Source organism: Globicephala melas, chromosome 11 (assembly GCF_963455315.2).
Source record: "Globicephala melas chromosome 11, mGloMel1.2, whole genome shotgun sequence".
Taxonomy (NCBI): Eukaryota; Metazoa; Chordata; class Mammalia; order Artiodactyla; family Delphinidae; genus Globicephala; species Globicephala melas.
The window spans coordinates 92791315-92816221 of record NC_083324.2 but is presented as its reverse complement, the minus strand read 5'-3'; the positions used below and the strand labels follow the sequence as shown (position 1 = coordinate 92816221).

General features: G+C 44.0%; 1 protein-coding gene across 9 annotated transcripts in view; it reads left to right on the top strand.

Moving 5' to 3' along the window:
- The window catches only part of PHACTR1 (phosphatase and actin regulator 1), a 539914-nt gene that overhangs the window by 419842 nt on the left and 95165 nt on the right, over positions 1–24907 (top strand). For 8 of the 9 annotated variants that reach the window (XM_060308257.1, XM_060308254.1, XM_060308256.1 and 5 more), the window contains one exon: positions 10773–10853. The exons of the other annotated variant lie outside the window; for it this stretch is intronic. In XM_060308257.1, the coding sequence (XP_060164240.1) occupies positions 10773–10853 (81 nt within the window). The remainder of the gene's footprint in view (positions 1–10772; positions 10854–24907) is intronic. 9 annotated transcript variants of the gene reach the window in all.

Below are 24907 nucleotides of genomic sequence, written 5' to 3'. Positions count from 1 at the left end.
TTTAAAGTTTAGAGAGATGCATCTCTAAACCATATATTTAGTTTTGCCAGTTTTGAACTTTATATAAATGGAATCACGGTGTGTGTGTTCTTTTGTCTTGCTCTTTTCACTCAGCATTACTTGTAAGATTCATTCATTTTGCGCGTTTACATTTTGAGAATTTTCAAACATGAGAGAATTGTGTATAATGTGTATAATGATATCATTGCACAGTTTAATTGTAGAGTTATATAGCCATCACCTAACAGTTACTAAGATGTGGCCATATTCATTGCTTTTTTTTTTTTTCTGAAGTGTTTTGAAGTAAATGGCAGACATCTCTAATCATTCATCTCTAAAAACTCAAGAAAATGTCCTCTGTAACCCCAATTCCATTATCATAGGTAGCAAAACTAATAGTCATTCCCTAAAATATCATCTAATACCCAGTTCATATTCATATTTTCCCAACTGACCCCCAAATGCTTTGATAGCTAGTTTGTTCAAACCAGGATCCAATCAAGATCCATGAAAAAGGTGCTTTTAACAGCACAACTTACAGCTGGAAATGAGTCTGTGATCCTTTTTCTCATACACTTCATCAGTGGATAAGGCTCCTGTGGGACCTGACTGCAGGCATTTCTCCCACAGTAAGAGGGAAATAAATCGCCTTGTCTATGCTAATGACATGTCCAACTCTCATGCTCTCCGACTCCAGAGGAAATTATACTGTCTGCATTACTGTCAGAAAGAAGTACCTAATACCAATTATGTCAAAACCCAGATTGTTGTTTTGGACAGATACTCTGAAGTATTGAGCTGATCAAGGTTAAGTCTAGTCTTTACTTATCTGGAGAATGGATGGGGGACTGCCCATCCGGGGAGGTCACTGGAATGCAGATGTCTACCAGCTGAAGTCTCTACCAGGACCGCAGGAGGACTGGTAGATGGATGGCTGGTCACTTTGCTCTATTAGGATCTTTCTGGATCTTTCAGTCATGCCTTTGCTCATTTAATATTGCAGGACTTTAGGTTTTCTGTTGTGTTTGATTCAAACATTGACCAGAAAACTCCTCATGAAAGATCTTGGCCCCCCTGTGTCCCTGCTGAGTTAGAAAAGCTGACCTCCCTGGTTCCTTTTTACAACAGAACAACCACATTTGCTTCCTGCAAGCTGTAATATAGATCATTGTTTCGCAGAAGATTTTCCTCGGAATGAAAGACCCATGGTACTCCATGAAAGGGTCATACTGTCAAATGAATTTGGGAGAAACACTGGGTTAAACTGAGTTAAACTGGTTTCTTTAGGTCCTCTCCTGCTAACGAACACTGTGATTCTCCAGTGGTACATGGCATTTCCCAAAACTATTGTCCTCCAACCCTTTCCTCAGAGCATCTCTGGGGGTTACTATTCGGCAGAACAGACTGTGGAAAGTGCTGATCTAGATGACTTGGATGTAATCACAAACAACAGTAAATAAACAATCTCATCTCCTACCTCATGGGCCGGGAAGAGTTTATGTAAGCTGGCTACTCAGTGTTGCACGAGTACATTGGGTAGGTTACCATGTTAGAGATGAGGAACCTTATTCATGCACCCCATCCACTTGGACCATCGCTGGAGTTCACGCTGTAACAATGTGAATCAGGATCTATGCTTATTATGTGATGAGGACAATTACACCTTAGATTCAATCTTTTAGATGAAATTTCCACATGGTTTAGATTCTTAGAGGAGAAAATAGTTCTAAACTGGTCAATCTCTCTGGTTTTTAAAAAAATTTTTATTAAAGTGTAGTTGATTTCAATGTGTTAATTTCTGCTGTCCAGCAAAGTGATTCTGTTTACATATATATATTCTTTATATATTCTTTTCCATTATGGTTTATCCCAAGATGTTGAATATAGTTCTCTGTGCTATACAGTTGGACGTTGTTCAGTCTTTCTGATTTTGAGGCTCACTCGGCCTTAATTGCCAAATATGTTAAAAGCGATTTTTCATTTTGAATTAGTAATGCAATAAGCTTTCTTTGGATAATCGAGTAATCAAAAACCTTCTTGCCTAGTGAGTCTACGTTTAGCAAAATGTTTAGCTGTTCATAGGACCCCTCAACATCATCTGTTGGTAAAAGTCGGTGCTCATACAGATTGCTTCTAGATTAACAGGACTTCTTGAATGTGTTCATCATACCATTCTGTCTGAAACTAGACGTTTAAAATTGCATTCTTTTCTACTTCTTTCTTCAACACAGCATTTAGATTGACAACCTTGTTGCTTTTCTCCTTAATTTCCTTATGAAATAGAAGATCAACTGGTATTTGTCATCTGATCTTTTGAAATGGAAGACCTCTGGATTTATCCCTTCCTCCAAATCCTTGCTCTCCTTTCCCCTCTTTTATATATTGTATGTATACATTTAATTTTTTTTTTTTTTTTTTGCGGTACACGGGCCTTTCACTGTTGTGGCCTCTCCCATTGCAGAGCACAGGCTCTGAACGCGCAGGCCCAGCGGCCACGGCTCACGGGCCTAGCAGCTGCGCGGCATGTGGGATCTTCCCGGACTGGGGCACGAACCCGTGTCCCCTGCATCAGCAGGCGGACTCTCAACCACTGCACCACCAGGGAAGCCCGTTTACATTTAATTTTGAAAGAGAGTCTCTTCATCTTAAGGAAAATGGATGCATTTTCTCTGGAGATAGTGTAAATGTGGGTTGCTTGTTTCATGTTGGGTCCTTCTAGGATGTAGTGGCATCATATTAATAATTTTCCGTATTGATGATGTCAGCTGGGAAGTGGAGGTAGGTTCCAGGTTCTGCAGGCTCACTCCATTTGCTACTTGTAGATCTCTAGCATAAATTCACTTTCACTGGAGTTGTCAAATTTTAAAGGGATAAAAGCTACAGACTTTACTTGCAAGTTGACTATTCTAACCACTGAAAGCATACGACTCTGCAGTAAGCTACTGCAGACTTCATCATTTCTCCATTGTTTTCCCCCCTTCAAACTTCTATATCCCATACAGAATGTAATTTGAAGGCAGTTGAGCCGAGAATTCAACAGAGATAGATTATCCTAGAGAAAAATATGAACAACTCCCTGCTCTGGTACTCTGAGAACCAGATGACTGAAAAAGCATCAATATTACTTTTATTCCCCATTTCCTCATTTTATGAAATACAAGAGTTTCTTTCTTCCGTCAGTATGGGGAACACAGCGAAAATACCCTGCCCAGTAAGCCTAGTGATATATTTTAGAAAAATTCGTTTACCTGTTCACATGGGTGCCTGAACAGGCATAGTCACAGTAGCAATATTTGTAGGCCAAAAATGCAAAGCAACTTAAATTTTCTTCAGCTGCAGATGGTGACATAAGTTCTGGCGCTTATATCCCATGTCATGGTATGTGGTACTCAAAAAGAATGAGGTGCTTCTGTATGTACTGATGGGAAGATCTCTAAAACATATTTATAAATGAGAGGAGAAAAAAGAGTTTTAAAAACTGTATTTATATAGTGTTGGGTGTGTGTGGGAAAGAGGGAGAGAGAGAGAGGGAGGAAGGAAAAGAGAGAATGAAAATATCAAAGAAGGGCAGTAGTGAGACTTGATGAGTTGGGTCTATGGAAGGAGGGACGATGAAAAAGGAGTTTGTTTTCTGTTTCTTGAATTATTTACAGTGAAAAGGTTTCATGTATTTTTATAAATAAAAAAATTAAAGAACACGTGTATGTGAGCACATGAAAAAAATAAAAAGAGAATGTCCTAGTTATTTTTAACAAAGTCATCCATCGCAGGCATTCACTAAGCAGAACAAGCCCATCCAAGATGCCTGTTTTAAATTCACTGATGTTAAAGAGCATAGGATTCCGTGGCTTAGCACGTACCATGTGGATAGGGAGACTGAAGAAAAAATAATTAGGGGGAGGTGATGGGGAACGGGCTTTTAGTAAATATGGCATCTACTGCAGTGGTGGCTCAAAAGAGGTTTACGGTAGTGATTAGAACTGCTGTCACTCCATTACCAGAGTTAGTCTCTGTGCTTTGGTGGAAGTTACTGCTGAGAATCGGTCCTTCACCAGACTTTCTGTGACTAAAGCACTCGCTCAAATGTAAACAGACTTCAGAGCAATAGAATGGAACATAAAGCTGTGAAAACCAAAACCCTCATTAGTTTTTCCCTTTGTTTACAAACCAGTGCAAGAATAGGTGTGTGTTAAAATGTAGGCTTTATTATTATTCAGGTATGGTGAAGCCCACAGGTCAAGAGACAATTGCCATTGAAAAGAGAGTCTGTTACATTCACAGATCCCGAAGAGAACGGGTCGTGCCAGGCCATGGAGAGCCACGTGGAGAAGCCCCAGGGTTGTTCAGGAAGCAGAAAGGGAGGAGAACGTGGGCAAGAGCCTTTATTGCCGTTTCCACAGGAAGGAATGTGCGGGACAGGGTTAGCAGGTGTGCCTGGCTAGGGTGAATCATTTTAGTGGCTCTGGGGCATGAGGACTGTCTCTAGTTGTCTGGTACCTGGCCCTGGGGTGATGAGGGCAGGAGAACCTTGGCCTGTAGTGCAAGGACTCCGTAAAGGAGATGATTGAGGATAGGGGCTCTGGAGTGGTCGCTTTGCATATGAAAGGCAGGCTCACAGGCAAGTCACTTACTATCCGTAGGAATCTGTTAGCCCTGGGAGGGGCTGTCTGTCTCTAGGATCAGCATGGCTCCTAGATGTCAACGTATCAGAAGTACGAAAAATAAAAAGGCACGGTCAATAGATGGTGATAAAATGCAAGAATACCTGTGCCAGCAGCCGCATAGCACAGGGAGATTAGCTCGGTGCTTTGTGACCACCTAGAGGGGTGGGAGGGAGACACGAGAGGGAGGAGATACGGGGATATATGTATATGTAGGGCTGATTCACTTTGTTATAAAGCAGAAACACACCATTGTAAAGCAATTATACTCCAATAAAGATATTAAAAAGGCCTTTCAAGGTTTTCTGCATGGTTTTTATATGAATATTTTGTTTAATGACAAGCTTCGAGAGCCTTCCTTGGACATGCCAACCTTTTAATATCATTTTGGGGGGCCATTTGGGGCCATTTTTGGTACAGTAATTGAGAAGTACTTCTCGCACTCATTTCAGGAGAGAAAGATGGGTATGTGAAGCTTTTTAAGATGCGTTTGGACCTACTCAACTAATTCTTTGTCTTTGTTTGCCTCTAAAAGCCAGCCAGTCATTTTTAGCCTTTTCCTCTTCGGGCTGTCTCACATGCTGGCGTAGAATTTTAGACCGGGTGTCCCTGCAGTAGCCTTGCACATTTGCTGGTTTATGCAATTTGGTTTTGATGTTTCAGTCACCACAGGCCCATCCCAAAAGCCTATTACAGGGCTTCGCTGGTGGCGCAGTGGTTGAGAGTCCGCCTGTTGATGCAGGGGGGACACGGGTTCGTGCCCCGGTCCAGGAAGATCCCACATGCCGCGGAGCGGCTGGGCCCGTGAGCCGTGGCCGCTGAGCCTGCGCGTCCAGAGCCTGTGCTCCGCAATGGGAGAGGCCACAACAGTGAGAGGCCCGCGTACCGCAAAAAAAAAAAAAGAGCCTATTACAGTGTTCTGCACCTCCTACCGCCTGGAGATTTGGTTCTTTTCTAAAGATCCAAGGAGTTGCGTTGTTGTGCTCTGAGCTGTATTTTCATTTTGGGGGGAAACCAGCTTCCTGCTTTTTCTGTTTTGTTTCTATCCTGTTAGAGGTTAAAATGATTGTTTTTAGAAAGTTACTTTTGTATGCTACGTATCTAATCCTTGTATTTTACTGTTGTCCTCTTGCTGACGGTGGCCTAAAGTTTAATTTAATCGTCTGCTTAGATTTACTATTTTTGTTTTTAACTCATGTTTTTGCCCTGGTGGTCACTATTTTTTTTTTCATAACAGCTTGATTGAGGTATAATTTACACAACATAAAATTAATGCTTTGGACGAGTACAGCTCAGTGATTTTAGTAAAACTGAAGAGTCGTGCAACAATCACTACGTTCCAGTTTCATAACCAAAACGTTTACACCAGCACATGCCCATGTGTGGTCACTCAGATTTTATTTGCCCTGTGCTTTAATAACTGAATAATATTGGAGTGATCCTTATATAGTAGATCTTATTTTAAACTAAGTCCTTACTTTATTTTTTTATATAAAAATGTTACCTACTTGTGTGCTTTTTGCCACCAGTTTAACGAAGTAGCTTTTCAGTTTTATTTTCCTTTTGAGAGATAAATGATGTTGTTCTGTTAACTTCCATTTCCCATCTCCCAGAGACCAACATCCCCCAGTTAATCAGCTCCCTGTCACACCTCGGTATGCTCTTACCTGATTTCTTCCTCCTATCCTTTGGACAGATGCAGTACACGTTATACCTTCTCTTCCCCGATGCATTGTTCCTCATCTTCTGACTTCCTTAACTTTTCATAATCTCTTCTCTTCTCTTCTTTTTTTGTCTTTGTTTTACCCAAAGCCAGAATTATCGGAGAGGGAGGATCGGACCTAGCCTTGGTCGGTGAAAGGGAAACCGTTATATTTTCTTTCTCCCCACATGGAATCCTCTTCCCCCGGGGGGTTTATGGCTTAGTAGTAGCCCAGGTCAGGTGATTTGAGTTGTCCTCCTGCCCCAAGAGCCCATCTGATTTCACTCCCTCGGGCAGTGGGTGAGCTTGTCTTTGACCCCAGTTAAACTTAGCTGGAACTTTGGAGGAACTGCTGAAAATAAGATTAGCAGAGAGGCATCACGTATACCTTGTTAAGAGAGATAGTGAAGAGTGCCTTAGAAGAAGCTCCTGAACCAAAGTGTAATTATGTTATTTTACTGTGATGCTCAGCCCCAAATAAACTAGTAATAAAATTGCCTTCTATTTTTAAAAACTTATTCCCTTGAAGTATAGTTGGTTTACAGTGTGTTAATTTCTGCTGTACAGCAAAGTGATTCAGTTATACGTATATATATTCTTTTTCATATTCTTCTCCATTATGGTTTATCACAGGATATTGAATATAGTATCCCGTGCAATAGGACCTTGTTGTTTATTCTTGCCTTCCATTTTTAAAGCGGTATACATTAGATTATATTTAGAGCCTATATACATAATAACAATCTCCATAATAAAGTGGTATTGTGGAGGCAAAAAAAAACCCCACAGGCTTTAAAGTCTCTTTCTGCTCTTCTACTTACTGCTCTGTGATCCTGAGCAAGTTAATTTTGCTGGGCCTCAGGTGCCACATCTGTATAATGGGAATAATAGCACTTCGCAGGACTGTGGTGAAGATTAAATGAAGTGACATGACATCCACCCTTCTCACAATGATCTGTGTATCCTCTCTGGGCACAGGGTTCTGCACAGGAAATGGACAAAGCCAAGGTATAAATAAGCCACCTCTTCCCGGAATGTCAGTTAAAGGTGGAAATTGGTGTGCATGTGGGAGAGGGTGGAGGGGGGGTACTTTCTTATTTAAATAAGAGCAGATATATTTTGTGAGCTCCACCTTCGTTCTTAAGGAAAAACTCAATACATTAAAGAAATGGCATGCTTGGGACAGGCAACTTCAGTCATACCCTTGGAGCCCCTGGCCTTACTCCTTTACCATTAGGAGTAATCACATGGAAAAGTTTGAGAAACACTGCCACGTACAGGACAGTCTCATCATCCCTGTTTCATGATGTATCCCACTACATTTCCCGAGCACATACCTGATAGCTCCTTCTGGGTGTTGATGACATTGAGCTCACCATCCTCCCTCCGTGCCTGATTCTCCTTCTGTGTCCCCTACCGTAGTCATTGACACCACTGTCCATTTAGTTACTCAAGTCAAGAACCAAGGAGTCCTCGTTGACCCCTCTCTCCCCCGCACACCCCATGGCCAATCCTTACCTTTGGGTCGTGGCAACATTGCCACCTTCACGTGTCTTGAGTGTGTCCCTTGTCTCTGTCTTCAGCATCTTAGGGTAGCTGCCATCGTCTTCTGCCCAGACTTCTGTAATCACCTGGTAACTGGCCTCCCTCCAACCCATCCTCCACACTAAAATGGGCGTTGGTCTTTCAGATACTTAAATCTGATCACTTCTTCCCATTTCCCTTCGAATAACATGGTCAATAAGGCCTTTGCATGGCCCAGGCCCCCTGCCCCTTTGGCCACATCTTAAAGCATCATTCTACACCTGGTGCTGGTGGTACAGTCATACCAGATTGCTTTCTGCTTGTCCACGGCACCCTGATTCCTCCGTCAGGAGCCGTTGCCAAGCTTGCTCTATCTGGAGTGTTTCTGTCAGCTCCTACCCAACTGCCCTGGGCTAAGATAAGGTATATTTATCTTTCAAACTCAGCTCTGGGGTTTCTTCCTCAGAAAAGCCTTTTCTAACTCCCCAGTGGAGGAGGTTATTTATCATATGCTCTGATGGAACCATGTCTTCTTCTTTTTTTAAAAAAAATTATTTTATTTTTGGCTGCATTAGGTCTTTGTTGCTGCATGCGGGCTTTCTCTAGTTGCGGTGAGTGGAGGCTACTCTTCCTTGCGGTGCGTGGACTTCTTATTGCGGTGGCTTCTCTTGTTGCGGAGCACGCGCTCTAGGCGTGCAGGCTTCAGTAGTTGTGGTGCACGGGCTCAGTAGTTGTGGCTTGTGGGCTCTAGAGCACAGGCTCAGTAGTTGTGGTGCACGGGCTTAGTTGCTCCACGGCATGTGGGATCTTCCCCGACCAGGGCTTGAACCCATGTCCCCTGCATTGGCAGGCGGATTCTTAACCACTGTGCCACCAGGGAAGCCCCAAGGAACCATGTCTTCTTTTATGAGGCCCATCTCAATTTGCAGTCACACATTAGGCGATATCATCATTTGATGACTGAATCACACATTAGTCTATAATCCCTGTGAGGGAGGGGCTGTCCCTTTGGTCACCATCATCTCCAGTCCCTGACAGAGTAGCTTTGCACTCCAGGCAGCTGGTCCTCAGTTGTTGAATGAGTGCGGAGAGACAGCTGAGGTCCGGATACCTAAGTGGTTGGCCTGACAGTGACCGTATTCTGCTGATACTTGAGATCTCGGACCTCTGCGTCTAGGCTCTGTCCGCCTCGCTGCAGATCCTTCCCTGAGTGCCGTGGGTCAGGTTCATCCTCTTTACTCCACGATTTTGAAAAGCCCCTGGGAATCCTCATTTTGTTGAAGAGAAATCTGTTCATTTACATGGTTCAGTACAGGATGGCAAAACACCTGTTTATTCACCCAAAAGATCGCTAACAAACTTTTTACTTAAAAACCCCCGCTTCATCTTGCCTGTTCCGTCTTTCCCACCGTGCTGCTGAGCAAATCTTTTTTAAAATCAGGCAGAACTTTCTAACCGAGCTGCACGCACCTCTCTTCCGCTTCCCCGGGCATCCCTCTTCTGCACGAGAACCCCGTCTGCCCTCTTCCCACCATATCTTGCTATTTGGGTTGGGACATAAAACTCCTTCACCTCCCAAAACGAACACCGCTCCATTGATTCTCCCGCTCACCTTTAACCCTTGCCCTTCCGTACAACCTTCCTGCCCTCACGTCTGTGGGTAAATCGTGGTGGCTGGGGTGGGGGCACCAGTGTCTTCCCAGACTGGCACAGTGACTTGATTAAGGGCACACAGCTAGTGGGTAACATAGTTGCAATCACAATTCTTGTTTCCTTGCTTTCTTTCTAGTTCTTACTCCTATTCTTTGCATGAAATTCTATTGAGGGGTGTGTGTGTGTATGTGTAATCTGCATCTAAATTTGTGTGCATAAAATTGTTTCCTTATTTTATAACTGGTATTTTCCCCCCCCTGAATAATTGTGTATCCAAAGGATATAAAGAATCTCAAGTTGACAAAAGTGATTGCTGTCACCTCTCCCCTCCTCCATTCCGTGTTTACTGAAATGTCAGCTGCTGGAATAGCTTTCTTTCCTCTACAGGTTCTGCTGGTTTCCCCTTCCCTACCTGGGGCCACAGGCCTGCCCTTTCGTGCTGCCCTCACTTCCCCACTCTGGGGCTCTGTTTCCACTTGCCTTGCCCTCCATCATACCCACTGATCGGAGAGGAAGCGCTCCCTCTTCCCCCCTGCAGCTCCCACCTGCCCGAACGATTGGCTCAGGTGAATGGCTGGTCAAGTGGAAGTGTGTTTGGGAACTGAACAGTCCGTTCCTTGTTTGGAGCCAAGAGAGGAGAGCAGTGGGTGGGTGTCGCATGGAGGTCTCCCACCGCCCCCTAGGCTCTCCTCGGGAACCTGGGTGCCAATCCAGGGAGCTTTTTAGGAGATATTTTCAAATGACTTTTAAAATAGTTGGGAAGCAACAAAATCCTCGATGAGACATGATCTGTATGCACTAGGTAATTAAAAAAGAAATCCCACCTGTGAGGAAAGGCCACACTCAGGAAGATGTGTGATGCAGAGGTTAAGCTGAGCGCAGAGGTAGTGTTTTCTGGCTTTGAATCCTGGATGCTCTTCTCAGTATGACTCTGATAGGTTGTTGAGCTGCTCTATGGTACAGTTTCCTCAACCATATATCACGGTTAAATAAAATGAGATTAAAAGTGCCTACCTCATAGGTAATTTGATTGTCTTGATGATTAAATAATTGGATTAAAATGCTGATCATAGTATCAAAACGTATTAACTGGTATCATTAGCTTACATTAGTAAAGTATAACTTACGGAAGCTTTCCCATATATGACATTTCAATACATCTTAAAATACGATGCTTTTTAGAAACGTCTTTGTTACCTACTCACCCCTGCTTCTCTGTGTTTTGCTCGCAGCCCTGGAAAGGAAAATATCGATGAGGCAAAGCAGAGAGGAGCTAATAAAACGAGGGGTCTTGAAGGAAATCTATGATAAAGGTAAGGGGACCACTCCAGTCTCCATGAGCCAGAAAAAAGCCGTGCATGGAATCTGTGTGCATAGTTCTTGGAGTTGGATTCCGTTTTCTGTATCACTTTATCAGAGTTTGAACCTTTAGAACTCCAGACACTTCTGGAGAGATCAGAGGATGTAGCAGACAGCGCTGAAGTGATTGCTATTATAGAGGGAACGAAAGCTCCCTTTTTCTCAGCACTGGAATCAAACCATAGGATGCTGAGACAAACGATGTGGCCCAAGGAATGGTGTCAGTACTGGTGGTGAGCCTGTTGGTGTCTGAACACACACAGCTGGGGTGAATTTAATTGCTCAGGCTCTTTCAGGCACTAGGGGTTCCCAGGACAAATGTTAAAAATCCACAAGCACCTAGAATTTCTCTAACAGATTTTTTGGGGCCGTCCATCTCCCAACAATAGGAGAAATCAAAGTGGAGAAAATTATGTATAATTTTATATAAATGTACACGTTTCAAATGATAATATTTCCAGTGATTACAAATGCACTGTGAATGTGTCCAAAAGTGTCTGCTGGTGAACTTATCCCGTGTCTTTTGCTGATTGAACTACTGCCTTTAAATACGAAGGTATGCAGTGGTTTACCCATTAACTATTCTTCACTCCCCTCCCCTTCCTCTCACCATCCTTCATTTAAGGCTTTAAGAGACATGATGAACTGTTATTCCAGTCTTGTTACAGTCATCAGTAATAATTGTCTGTTCTAGATCTTATTATTTGAGGCCAGTATTATTTGTTGGGCCAGATTATTAAATCACATGTTCCGCTTTAAAGGTCTACCCTGATCATCAACGTGATCCTGTAATTCTGACCGTGCAGTCAGTTTTCCATGTTTTTGTAGGTCTAATACATGCCTAGTTTGTGTTCTGATACAGAAAGGCAGGCTGTGTTTCTAACTTGGGCGCTTCTGTCTGATTCCACTGTCTTCAGTGAGTTGGTCCTTATTCCTCTGGTGGTACAGTTCACCCCATGCATTCCTGCCGTGGAGCCTCCTGACGGCACTTTGGAAGTATTTTGTCTTAGCACACGTTGCCACCCTGAAACGCTGCAAGTAGGAGGTGGCGCTGCTCTCGCCCTAGTGGCAGGGGATGCAGCAGGTAGGGTGTGACGCTGTGCTGTTTCAAACCGCCTTTGTTCATTAGCAGAGCCTCCTGGCCCCAAGGCATCCCTCCGGCGAGTCACATCGTCCTTCTACTTCTGGGCGAGACATACCAAGATACAGTTTCTTTGGTTGATTAAGCTCTCCAGAGAAAAAGAATGCATCATTTTGTCACTTTTCTCCAATGTCTTATTTCTGTACAGGCCCCCCAAACCCTCCCTTATACTGACCTTAAGTTTCCATGTTTCATCTCAAAATCCTTTCTCTATATTCCCTCCCCGGTGAAGATGGGAAGTGTCTGACCACAGGTATGGTATTACACGGTCAGCATCCCAGGGCTTAAATAAAGATTACTGTCCTAGCGAAAGCCTGTTCAGATCCAGTTAAATGATCCCTCCCCCTCCCTCCTTTCTTCCTGCAAACTTTATGTCTCTTACAGGAAAATTTCAGGAATCCTTTAAAGGAGAGGATACATTTAAGTATAGTATTTATTATTTCCATCATACCTAATAACTGAGTTAGGGTAAATATTGCCGGAGTAACTTCGTGACTTAATCAAAGAAGCCATAGACTGTTAGAGCAAAAGCCCATTTTATAGAGGAAGAAACAGGGGACATTGAGTCTGGGGCCTGCCAGCCCCCATTAGGAGTTGCCCAAGGATTCGGAGCTGTGTCCTGTTTGTGGTCTCAGTAACTGGCTGTGGAGGAAAGGACCAGGCTGGCCGCCGCCTGTCACCACAACTTCCGGTTTTATTTTTGTCTTTGCATTATCGCTGTCTGCTTTTTTCTGTTCTGTTGTTGGCCGGCTTTCCTCACTAGCACGTTAACTCCAGGAGAACATGGACTTCATAAGGCTTGATGCCAGACCCCCTCAGAAAGTGGCTGAGATAGATTGGCTCAAAAAATGCTTATTGTTTGTATGATGGGAATGGGAGTAGAGGGAAACTAAAATTGCACATCGTAGATATAGAAGTTTGTATTTGCTGTGGGTTTTTCTGATAAAAGCATCCATTTTGTATCACTGTGGATATTAATCACATTACCTTGTATTATGTTACATCAGCTGTTCAGAACGTGAGTCCTGTAATCATTGCTTGGATTCAATTCCAGTTCCACTACTGAGTAGCTGTGCAACTTTAGTGAAGTTGCATAACTTCTCTGTGCTTCTATTCCCGTATTTGAAAGTGTGGATAATATTGTAATGAGGATTACATGAGATAACATATCTGTATTAGTTTGCCAGGGCTACCATAACAAAATACCACAGACTGAGTGACTTAAACAACAGAAATGTATTTCCTCACAGTTTTGGAGGCTAGAAGTCCAAGATTCAGGTGCTAGCAGGATCGGTTCCTGGTGAGGCCTCCTCCTCGACTTGCAGACGGCTGCCATCTTGCTGTGTCCTCACATGGCCTTCCCTCTGTGTGTGCACACTCCTGGTGTCTCTTCCTCTTTTCATAAGAAACACAATCCTGGGGCTTCCCTGGTGGCGCAGTGGTTGAGGGTCCGCCTGCCGTTGCAGCGGACACGGGTTCATGCCCCGGTCCAGGAAGATCCCACATGCCGCGGAGCGGCTGGGCCTGTGAGCCACGGCCGCTAAGCCTGCGCGTCTGGAGCCTGTGCTCCGCAACGGGAGAGGCCACAACAGTGAGAGGCCCGCGTACCGCGAAAAAAAAAAAAAGAAACGCAGTCCTGTTGGATCAGGACCCACCCTTAGGACCTCATTTAACCTCATTACTTCCGTAAAGGCCCATGTCCAAATACAGTCACACTGGGGGTTTGGATTTCACATATAAATTTGGGCGGGGGGAGAGGGGGTAACACAGTTCCGTCCATAACAACATGTAGAGTAAAATATTGGCTATCATCCCATAAGTTCTCAAGAAATTGTTGACACCCCGTTATTAGTAGTAGTATCATCATCATCCTTTATATTTTTTAAAACCCTTTATGTTCCTTAGCCTAGTTCAGGCCCACGAGTTAGGAAGGGACATCATTGTCAGCTCTTAAGTGCAAGGATCTTCAACCCCCCCTCACAATGGCCTTACCAACGTGGGTGGCCGAGAACCTAGCCCCTTGGTATATGATTTAATTACCTTCTCACCCCTCCACCCTGTCTCCTCTTTAGTCTCTAAACATGTCGTTTTCCTGTCATTCATCCTTCCCTTTTCTACAGCATCATTCAACTTGCTGTGTCTGGGATTCTAGTGAGTAAAACAAATGAACTTTTATTGCCACATCCTGAGTGAACAGCAAGAGGCAAAGAACCTTTCATCATTTTCCAAGTTGTTTGCTGCAAAGATAAATTTCTTAGATTTTCGGCAGTCCTTTCACATTGCCCGGCTTGGTCATTCCTCATTTTGCACCCATGAGTCTGGTCACCTGGCAGCAAAACGGTTTCCACCAGAGATGTATGGTCCCTAATGTGCAGTTACTGTGTCAGCCCATCCACGAGGGCCGGCCCCTGTTCATGCTGCAGTTACACTGTTTTGTATATGATATTGCTAAGGTGGTGGGAAGCAGTTTATCTTTAGTAGATGAGCTTTTCTCTTCCAAATCTTTATGTTATTGATTTTGCTTAATAATGCCGTACTCGTTTGTAGGAAGTATTAAGATAAACTGTAGGGATATGAGATTTGTAACTGGGCACGGCGGACTTAGAACCAATGAGGTTTTATTATTCTGAGAGTTCTCCTCGAAATTCTTTATGTTTTTCTTAGCAGGTTAAAATCCCACACTAGTCAATAAATTTAAATCAGGCAAAATGAGAGCTTGGATTGAAAAGGGGAAATGTTCTCAGTATCTCTAGAAACTAGTTCAGGAATCCTTCATTTAATGGAATGTAGATGTAAAGAGCTTACATTACTGGATGGCTTATATTTTCTTATTGGTTTCCATATACAACCACATGCATTTAAAGTTCAGAAGAGGACTTCCCTGGTGGCACGGTGGTTAAGAAACCGCCTGCCAATGCAGGGGACCACGGGTTCGAGCCCTGGTCGGGGAAGATCCCGCATGCCGTGGAGCAACTAAGCCCATGCACCACAACTACTGAGCCTGAGATCTACAGCCCGCGAGCCACAACTACTGAACCCATGCGCCGCAACTACTGAAGCCCGCGCACCGCAACTACTGAAGCCCGCGCACCTAGAGCCTGTGCTCCGCAACAAGAGAAGCCACCGCAATGAGAAGCCCTTGCACCGCAACGAAGAGTAGCCCCCGTTCACCGCAACTAGAGAAAGCCCGGGCACAGCAACGAAGACCCAATGCAGCCAAAAATAAAAATAAATAAATAAGTAAATAAATTTATAGAAAAAAATAAAGTTCAGAAGAAAGTTTAGATAAAACTTTAAAGATCAGAGAAAATCGTTTGATGTCTGGATATATCAAGGCCATGTAAAAATGCAGCAAACTTTAAAAACTACAAAGAAGACTTTAAATTGTTAATCACGATGTAGAGGAACATAAAATTTTAAATTCTTTTTCTCCCATTTTCCATATTTTCCACAATATGGATATAGCAATTTCGTGAAAAACACAATGAAACATTACAGTGAACCGTCATCACTCTAAAGAGTAAAAATGTGAAACCAACTACTGATGGAAAATGGTCTATAATTTTGTAGACAGCTTATTTTTAACTATTTAATCCCCGGTTCCATAGTCTGTTTTTTTAAATTAGAACTTAAGGGTTCTCCTAGACTCCTGGAACATTTGTTCATTCATTCAACAAATTGGTACTGAATCCCCCCTCTGAGCCAGGTGCTCTAGTGTTGAGCTATAGTGATAACCAAAAAAGCAAGAGTCTCACCTTCTCAGAGTTTACATTCTACTAAAGGAGATAGGAAATAATTAAATAAGCCTATGATATATTGCCAAGGAGTGATGAGCACTACGAAGATAAACAAAGCAGCAGGGTAAGGAGATAAATTCAGAGGGGGAGCCATGATTTTATATAAATGCAATCATGGAGGACCTCTGGAGGAGGTGATATTTGCACAGAGACCTAAATGCAGTGATTGGGTGGCTGAAACAGGAGCATTGGTCCTACTACTACTTCTAAACAACCTGTAACCTAATTCGTGAGCCCTTAAGTTCCTTAAATTGACTCAGTATGTTTCTTTTAAATTAAAGCCTCTGTATTACACTTGCCTCTCTCTCAGTTCTCTGTAAATCAGAGCACAACACCCCCTGTTCAGAGCCTACAGTGGCTCCCCACTTCACTCAGAGAAGTTTCAAGCTCCTCCGACAGCCTACGAAGCCCTCCACGATCTGCCCTCCAACCCCTAAGTTTGCTTCAACTCCCTGGCGGTACTTCCTCATAACGTCCTCTCTGTGGCATCTTGCTAACCCTGCTTTCCAGCCCCTGATGTTGGCATTGGCTCCACTCTCCTCCTAGAACCCTCTTCCCCCAGATATCCATCCACGTGGTTCACTCCTTTTTCAAGTCTTTGCTCAGATTCCACCTTCTCAATGGAGCTTCCCTGGGACCTCCAGGTTTTAAAGTGTCACCTCCTTCCATAGGTCTGTAATCCCCTGACCCTGCTCTACTGTGTTCTTTCTTTCTCTCTTTTTTTCCTTCTGTCTCTTATCACCTGCAATCTATACATTACATATGTGTTGTATTAGCCTTTTTCTCATCGGTCTCTCCTTACTGAAAGGTGAGCTCCACCAGGCAGGGCAGGATCTCTGTCTGGTTTGTTCACAGACGTTGTGGCATCCGACTGCCTACAGTAGCACTGTGTCCTATTGGGACATAGTCAATGCTCAGTATGTTTATTGAAAAACAACAAATGCCAGGCTGAGGCTATCTGCATGTACACACGACTTGGTCTGTACACCTGTGTTGGCAAAATCCAGAGCACTAGAACTCTGATCCCTCTTGTTTATTCATTTGTGTGGTTCGTGAAACGTTGTTGCCAGTTGTTTAAATAGGCGGTATTACATTGGGCGTATATTCATGTATATGGATGCCACATACTCTACTTACAAACAGTGGTTATTAGGTGTTATGGAGAAAAATATCCTGAAAGCAGTGGACTGTTTGGCCATCAGTAAAATCGTGATGGTATTTCTCAGGCTTAGCAAGGATCTCAGGAGGTCACCTGACCTGGCTTCTGTTATTTTTCCAAAGTAGAGTAGAAGCAGCTGCAGCCCAGCGAGGTTATAGACTTGCCTGAGGGTTCACGGCCAGCGAGCGTGGACTCTGAAAACCCCTGCTAAGACCTTCTGTCCTTTGTTTGGAATTTATAGGAACACAAAAAACCTTTGTAATATATTGCCTGTTGGTCATCAGAGGATATTAATAAATAATGCTGTTAGTGGTTATTGCAAAAGAGCTCTACAAATAAGCATGATGTTGTATATAAAGGATGTTAGGGATGACAATGGCGGTTGTTCCGTATTTTTCAACACTGGATCTTCCAGTGAAACCTCAGTTCTATCACAGTCCTGTCACGTGCTTTGTACAGTATGGGTGTGTTTAATTCACATGAGTGGATATATCACTTATGAGGAGGGAAAAGAGGGAAAGGAGACCATCTCTCTGCGTGGAAGGACACGCTGTCGCCCCTGTATATTACACACCGCCACACCCCAGATGGGGGCAGGGAGCTGGGAGGTGTGGCCACCTGCAGGGATGGAGTTGAGGCCGCTGCGGCTCCCCTGGTCGCCAGGTGGTTGCTCACTGCAGTCCCACGAAGACCTGACGGGAGAGCTAGCCCCACCGGAGCAGGAAGACCAGGGGTCACGGAAGAACAGAACTGACTGTGTGCAAATGAGCAACTTCCCTTTTCACTGTGCGCTGGGAATTAGCGATAACATTTCACAGCAAATAATAAAGTGCACCGAGGTGTGCTTTTTTCCGTCATCAAGTTAGAGCAACGTTTTGGAAGGTGTTATTTTTAATTATCAACGCAAATAGCAGCTCCCTGAAATGGATAACTCTCTTATGCAGAGGCTACAGTTCCCCCCTTCTCAGGCATTCATGAGAAAAAAGGCTGGTATTTAAATTAAAAGGTCATCATCTTTTAAAAATAAAAATAACAACTCTCCCCTATATCAGAGGAGACGAATTCTTAGACTTGAGCCTTTTAAGTCCCGTTGTTTATCTGGTGTCCCAGTTGTGTAGACTTTTCAAGTCTTGCAGTTTGTGGGACATGCTTTTCACAGCCTTGACCGGACATTGTTATTTTGTCACATTTTTAGCTGTTTCTCATGTCTCACCTAGAAATGGCATCTTCTGGAAGCTGTGATTCGGAGTAACTGTGTGAAAATGGAAAGAGTGTTTACTTTCAGACTCAGTGACGTAGAATCATTTATGTAGCGTCTCAGCGCCTAATGCAGTGGATTGCCCTAGTGGGGTAAATGGAAAGCAGATTAAATGAAAACGGATAAAGAGAAATTGTGGTCCACATTCTCTTAAGCAACAGTGTTCTTTCAGAAAATCACTATCCCAAGGCAAAAAATTAATGAAGTTATTATTATATCAGTGAGCAAATGTTCCCAACAAAGGTATTTGTCTCTTGCGTGTTTGTTGAATACCTGTTATGTTGCAGGTGTCGTTCTGGGCGCCAGGGATGCTAGGAGGGTCAAGGTGGACTCCCCTAACAGCACTTACGGTCCCGTAACGGGTTCAGGTGCTTGGCAGTTATGATGAGGAAAGTACAGGAAGTTCGGGGGTGCGTGGAAGCGTCACCCACCAGGCCTGGAGACTCAGGGAAGGCATCCTGGAAGGAACGGTGTCTGAGTGGAAACCTGAAGGGTGATGAGAATTATCCTGGAGAAGGTGGGCTGGGTTGGGAAAATGTTAGAAATAGAAGGACTAGCACATGGGGAGGCACCACGTTGGGGATAATGAAAGATAGAGGGTGTCCAGCTTGTGTATATGGTGAGGGGAAGTCAGGGCAGATCTTGCAGGCAGGAATATGATATTAGTTGCTTATCCTTTGTCCTGAGAGCATTGATGAGGATTTCTGGAAGGGTTTTTTGCACAATCGGACTTGCAGCCTCATCCCTCTGCCCGTGGGAGAGAAAGACTTGGAGGGACACCAAGGCATGAGTCGGGGAGACCAGGTGGCGGACTGTTGCTGGGATTCAGATGATGTGACGGTAAATGGCAGGAATGAGGGTAGTAGGAATCGGGGGAGGGGGAGAGGAGAGACTGGAGAATTGTAGGAGGTAGAGTCAGGAAGGCCTGTGACTGCTTAGATTTGGGGAGAGGAGGGGAGGTTGAAGGCATGGCTGACATTCAGGATTCTGGCTTGGAGACTTGGTGGACAGATACGGGGGACGGGTACAGGTCCCCTGAGCTGGGGACCTAAGAGAAGCAATTACAGAGCACAGAATATCGCGATGGTTTGACCACATTGCGTTTGAGATATCCAAATGGCTAAGCAGAGCACTACATGTACAGATTTAAAACTCAAGAGGGAGATGTGGGTTGGAGATGCAGGTTTGGAATTGTGCGTGTGTAAATGGTCATGAAGTCGTATAGATTGATGATATTTCTCAAAGAAGATGGAAAATGAGAAAATAAGTGGCACTGATAGAAAACACCTTGGCCCCCAGCATTGAGTGATCTGGAAGTTAGGAAAAAAAATGATCTGGGAATAAGAAAACCCTCAAAAACTGAGAAGTGGACAGAAAAATAGGAAGTAACCCAGAAATGTATAGCATTATGGAAGTCCAAGGACAGTGGCGTAGTGTGGAAAAAATTCCCCGAAGTGTCAATACAGACACATCAAACGAGATAGGAAGCGTCCTTTTGATAATGTTTATGCTGTTTAATTATAGGCTCCTTAGTTACCTGTGAAGCCAGTGTGCAGTCAGCAGGGTGTAAGTTAAAAGGCCTATAGTTTCAGGTAACTAAAAACTTAACTCAAGGAGGCTGCAGCGATAAGCAAATTTAGACCAATGATCTTCCTGTGTTTTGTCCTCTGCAGCAGTCCCCAGCCTTTTTGGCACCAGGGACCGGTTTCGTGGAAGACAATTTTTCCACGGACCTGGGGGAAGGGGGATGGTTTTGGGATGATTCAAGTGCATTACACTTATTGTGCGCTTTATTTGTATTATTATTATGTCAGCTGCGTCTCAGATCATCAGGCATTAGATCCCGGAGGTTGGGGACCCCTGCTATTAGTGTATCCCAAATGCCTTGAGCAATGCTTGGCCTTTGTCAGCGCTTATTAATTTTTATTGAATCAGTGAGTGAGTGAGTGAATGAATGAATCTCACGTCATAAAATCCAGTGGTAGGGCAGCTCCAGAGTTGGTGAATTCATCAGCTCAGTAACGTGGTGAAGGGATGCCATTCTCAAGCTATCACCCCTCATGGTAACAAGATGGCTGCAGTAGTTCCAGCATTACATGCAGATAAAACATCCAGATGGGAGAGAGAGGGCTATCCCCCTTCTTGGTACCTCTTTCTAAGAGCAAGAACACCTTTCCCCAAAGGTTCTCCAGAATTACCCTCATTTCTCATTGACCAGAATTTTTAGAGATAACCCCTGGATATCTTTTTCCCTAATTTTGACAGATGTTTCCATAAACCAAAGTGTTGCAGGTACAGTCAGCTCCTGAGAGCTGCTACCTAGTGTAATTTGTCCTTGGAAGACCCACCACGGTATCACCCTTCCAGCTGCCTGTCCCTGGACCCTGCCGATGAAATCAGGGCAGGGCAGGGTACCTCAGGCACGGTGAGCATCCCTGCCCACGTCTGATGCTTGATTCCACAGCCACTGACCTGCACTGGTGTTTGTCATGAGAAGGCAAGCCAAACTCTGGAAGGTAATAGCTAATAAAAGGAAAGCTAGTTGTACTTAAAAAATTTTTTCCTGATTTCATACGTTTGCCTAGGACTCAGATAAAGTCAAATAAGTCAGGGGGGCATTCAAGCCTTAACCCCACATAAATATCTGTAAAACAACTGAGCTCTCCTAGGAGCCCCAAGCCCAGGATTCTGGTCCCAGCTCCCTCATCTTCTGTCTGTAGAAGGTACAGGGCAGCCTCTTATCTCCCTGGACTCTGCTTTTTGTTTGAACGTAACCCCAGGATCTTACTGTGCTCCAACCAGCAAAGCCATGCTTTCCTTTGATCCTCTCTCACTACTCCCAGCCCCCAGCCTGCTTGATTGAAGACAGCCTGTTACCAAGCAGCTGGTCCTCCTAGATCTGGGTACACCCCTGGAGGCATACTCTTCAATTCCATTCTGCCCTTGCTCGTCTTCTCATGGGGTTGTTGGAGGATCAAGGGACATAATTCAATCTGGGCTTTTAGACCGTTGCCTGCCCAGAGTACGTGCTCAATAAATGTCAGCAATGGTCTCCACCAGACATGTGACCTGGACTGCGCCTCTGCTCTTCTTAGATGCCTGTCTCTCCTTCCCGGTTCCCCTTCACCCAAGCCTAGACTCTCTCTGCTTCCACCCGCCAGAGCTGAGATTCTATCCTGAGGCTTCGGGACTTCTCCAAAGGCCACGCCCACCTCTGTAGCTGTGTGTTGCTACTCTCAGGGCCCCGACATGCACACGTGCCCTAGAGCACGTCTTTCCTCCCTGTGGTGCAGCCTTCCCACCACTGCAGCTTCTCTAAAGGAAATAGTATCCACTGAACTGACCATTCATTGTGATGTGGACCAGTTTAGCAACGTCATTTTAATCTCCCAGTTCCAGAAATGGGTTCACTTTTGCATATTCATAGGCCCATTATCCTGATGTTTCAGTCTGTCTTGAGCAGTGCTGTCCTGTAGACTTTTCAGCAATAACAGGAATGTTCCATCGTCTTTGCCAGGCAGCACAGCAGCCAGCAGCCACATGTGGTTGTTGAGCACTTCAGATGTGCCTAGTCTGACTGAGGAACTGCATTTTAAATTTTAACTAAAACAGTAACTGTACGTGGCAAGTGGGTACGCTATTGGAGAGCTCAGCTAAAGAAACAGAGCTGCTTACATTTTGAAACGCCCAGCCCGTATCACTTTCCTTCTCCAACTCTAGCCATTAAAGTTTTCTTAAAAAATCTTGGATTCCCTATTAACTCTGAAGGGCCCCTTGCACAACGAGGTATGATTCTGTGAGATTCACACTCTCATAAAATAGCATAGGAGAGAAACTGTGTCATTCCATCCATTTTATATTCAGTCTGTGCCCCAGTTGCATTTTTGATATCAAAATACCCAGGAATAGCAAGATGGTAAATCCTCTTTCAGCTACAAACCTTGGAGACGAGTAATTATTTGGAAATAGTGGTCAGAACCATCGTACTTCATCAGGATAGATGATGTAAGAACCGATGGGCTTGGCGTGAAGACTGGTGAGGAGGTATAACTGTACCCAGAAAGATGAAAGAAACACCTCTGGGAAACAGACACCACGGTTTGATGGGATGAGGTGTTTGTGATCGAGGAAGCAGCTGAGAATTCACATGAGCTGTGGTTTGCTGACCATGAGGTCCAGTAAAAGGCAGAAAATGCTGATAAATCCAGCAGGGTACAGCCACAAGGAAGTGCAACTGAAAGAAGCTACCCAAGGTCAATACCGCATCTGTGATAGGAAGTCACTGCAACTCACATACTTAAGGGTTTTAGGCAAAGACCTCTGAACAAGAAGGGAAATATTATTAACATCAAAATAGGATATTAAATCCAGAACAATAGCAACTATTAAAAAAAAGTAAGTTGATTCCCCAAGCAAAAAAACATGTATCATTCCATTCTGTGTTTAAAATCATCCAATCAGAGTAGCACGCAATTGATTACATTCTGAGATTGAAATCCATCTTGCATAGATTTTCAAGGTATTAGGTTCAGAAGGGTTCTCTGAGTTGCCAAGGTGCCTGTGTGAAGACACAAAGGAACCTCATGGCTCTTGCAAAATTGTTCTTCCGTGTAAACTGGTCAGAATAATCCAGAGACTTCTGGCTGCAAACAGACATGAAAGATAAACTGGAAGATAACTTACGGATTCCGGAAATATAGGTTCAGCGATCCTACAGAATCCTGCAGTGTCTGCCCTAAATCCTAGGTGGCACAGAGATACTTTTAGACACACAGACACATACTTATAGTGACTTTTCCTCATTCAGAAAGAAAATACACCAGAAGAGACACAGACAGAGAGACACACACTGTAGTTTTTGTTTGTGCAAATAAGACTCTCAGTTTGTCTTTTTATTTTTATTTTATTTATTTTTTATTTTTTTGCTGTATGCAGGCCTCTCACTGTTGTGGCCTCTCCCGTTGTGAAGCACAGGCTCCAGACGCGCAGGCTCAGCGGCCATGGCAGCCGCTCTGTGGCATGTGGGATCTTCCCGGACCGGGGCACGAACCCGTGTCCCCTGCATTGCCAGGCGGACTCTCAACCACTGCGCCACCAGGGAAGCCCAGTTTGCCTTTTTAAATGCTCAAGATTCAAATACATTAAGTAGTAAATATGCAGTGTTACTAGAAATGTGTGGCCTTCGATGTATGTTTAAAATTCTACACAGTGATATCTGTAGCACCATTTAGTTTAATGACATCACCTCCCCGAACTCAGGCAAACTGAAGAAAATACTTCCAACGGCCAGGGAGCCATTTCCAACTTCTTAGGTTCAAAGCTTTTAATCTTTCAATGAAATCCTTAGATAAATTATTTCTTAGCTAACTGTTGCTCCGCACATCATTTCACTGACAATGAGAGCAGCTAGTGGCTTTGATTGCAGTGATTTAAAAGGTCATTGGGATTAACAGAAGCTTTTCAAAACTCTGTATATTGTTGCAAAAATGACACCTCTGTGGGTTACAAAACAATGGCTGTGCTCCCTTAATGGGTGAATTTTTTTGTACTGTAATGGAAAAAGTATATCAGTGTCAAAAAAAAAAAAAAAAAGACATTGAATGAAGTCTTTGTTTCATAGCTCACCACCACCAGAGTGACACTTCTTGGGAAAACACCTTCAGCTCTGTGGGGTAACCCTTCGGCCACTCAGTGGAGATGCCCTTTTTGGTCAAAGAGCACGTCTGGGGGCTTCCCTGGTGGTGCAGTGGTTGAGAGTCCACCTGCCGGTGCAAGGGACGCGGGTTTGTGCCCCGGTCCGGGAAGATCCCACATGCCGCGGAGCGGCTGGGCCCGTGAGCCATGGCCGCTGAGCCTGCGCGTCCGGAGCCTGTGCTCCGCAACGGGAGAGGCCACAACAGTGAGAGGCCCGCGTACCGCAAAAAAAAAAAAAAAGAGTATGTCTGGGAAGCTACAACAGCAGCTCTTGTCTCAAAGGGAAAAAAACAATTAGCAAACACTTGCATTAGGGCTCTTGTTCCATGTCCTCACAAGATGGTGGTTTGCTTTAACATAGGTAGCTTCACTTTTTGATTTTGCTGTAATTATAGCCATTGGTGATCGCCAGTCAATTAAAACGTGTTTGAATTTTCACAGGCCCGCATGTGTGAATTCTACACATTTGAGTTAACAGCAGAGATGCAGCACAGCGAACACTTCCCAGTGTTTTCAGTCTAAAATTCTCACATGGCGCTTCACGTACATAGTCCTTTTTCTTTATAATGGAAGCACCAGTGTGACCATGATTTCATTTCATTATTCTCCTCTACTGCAAGTTTGCTAACAGTCTTTCATGCAGAAGTTGCATCCTAGCAATGAGGTAACTGTGGAGAAGGGGTAGGAAGCCAGGCTCAGGGAAAATACCTCCTCAAGAAACCAGAGGAGTGAGGAAGGCTTTCTCCTCCAACAAAACTATTATGTTTTCATTTAACTTAACAAGGTAGCATGCCATTTTTTGTTGTATTTTTTTATGTATGTAAGCATCTCCACAGGAAAAAAGTTAATGATCATTAAGCTCTATTCATATCAAAGCCAAAACCACTTCAGAACTCTGCCAGCACGCATGCATATTTCATCTTGAGGGCATTGTAATCAACATGTCCATTTTGTTCTCC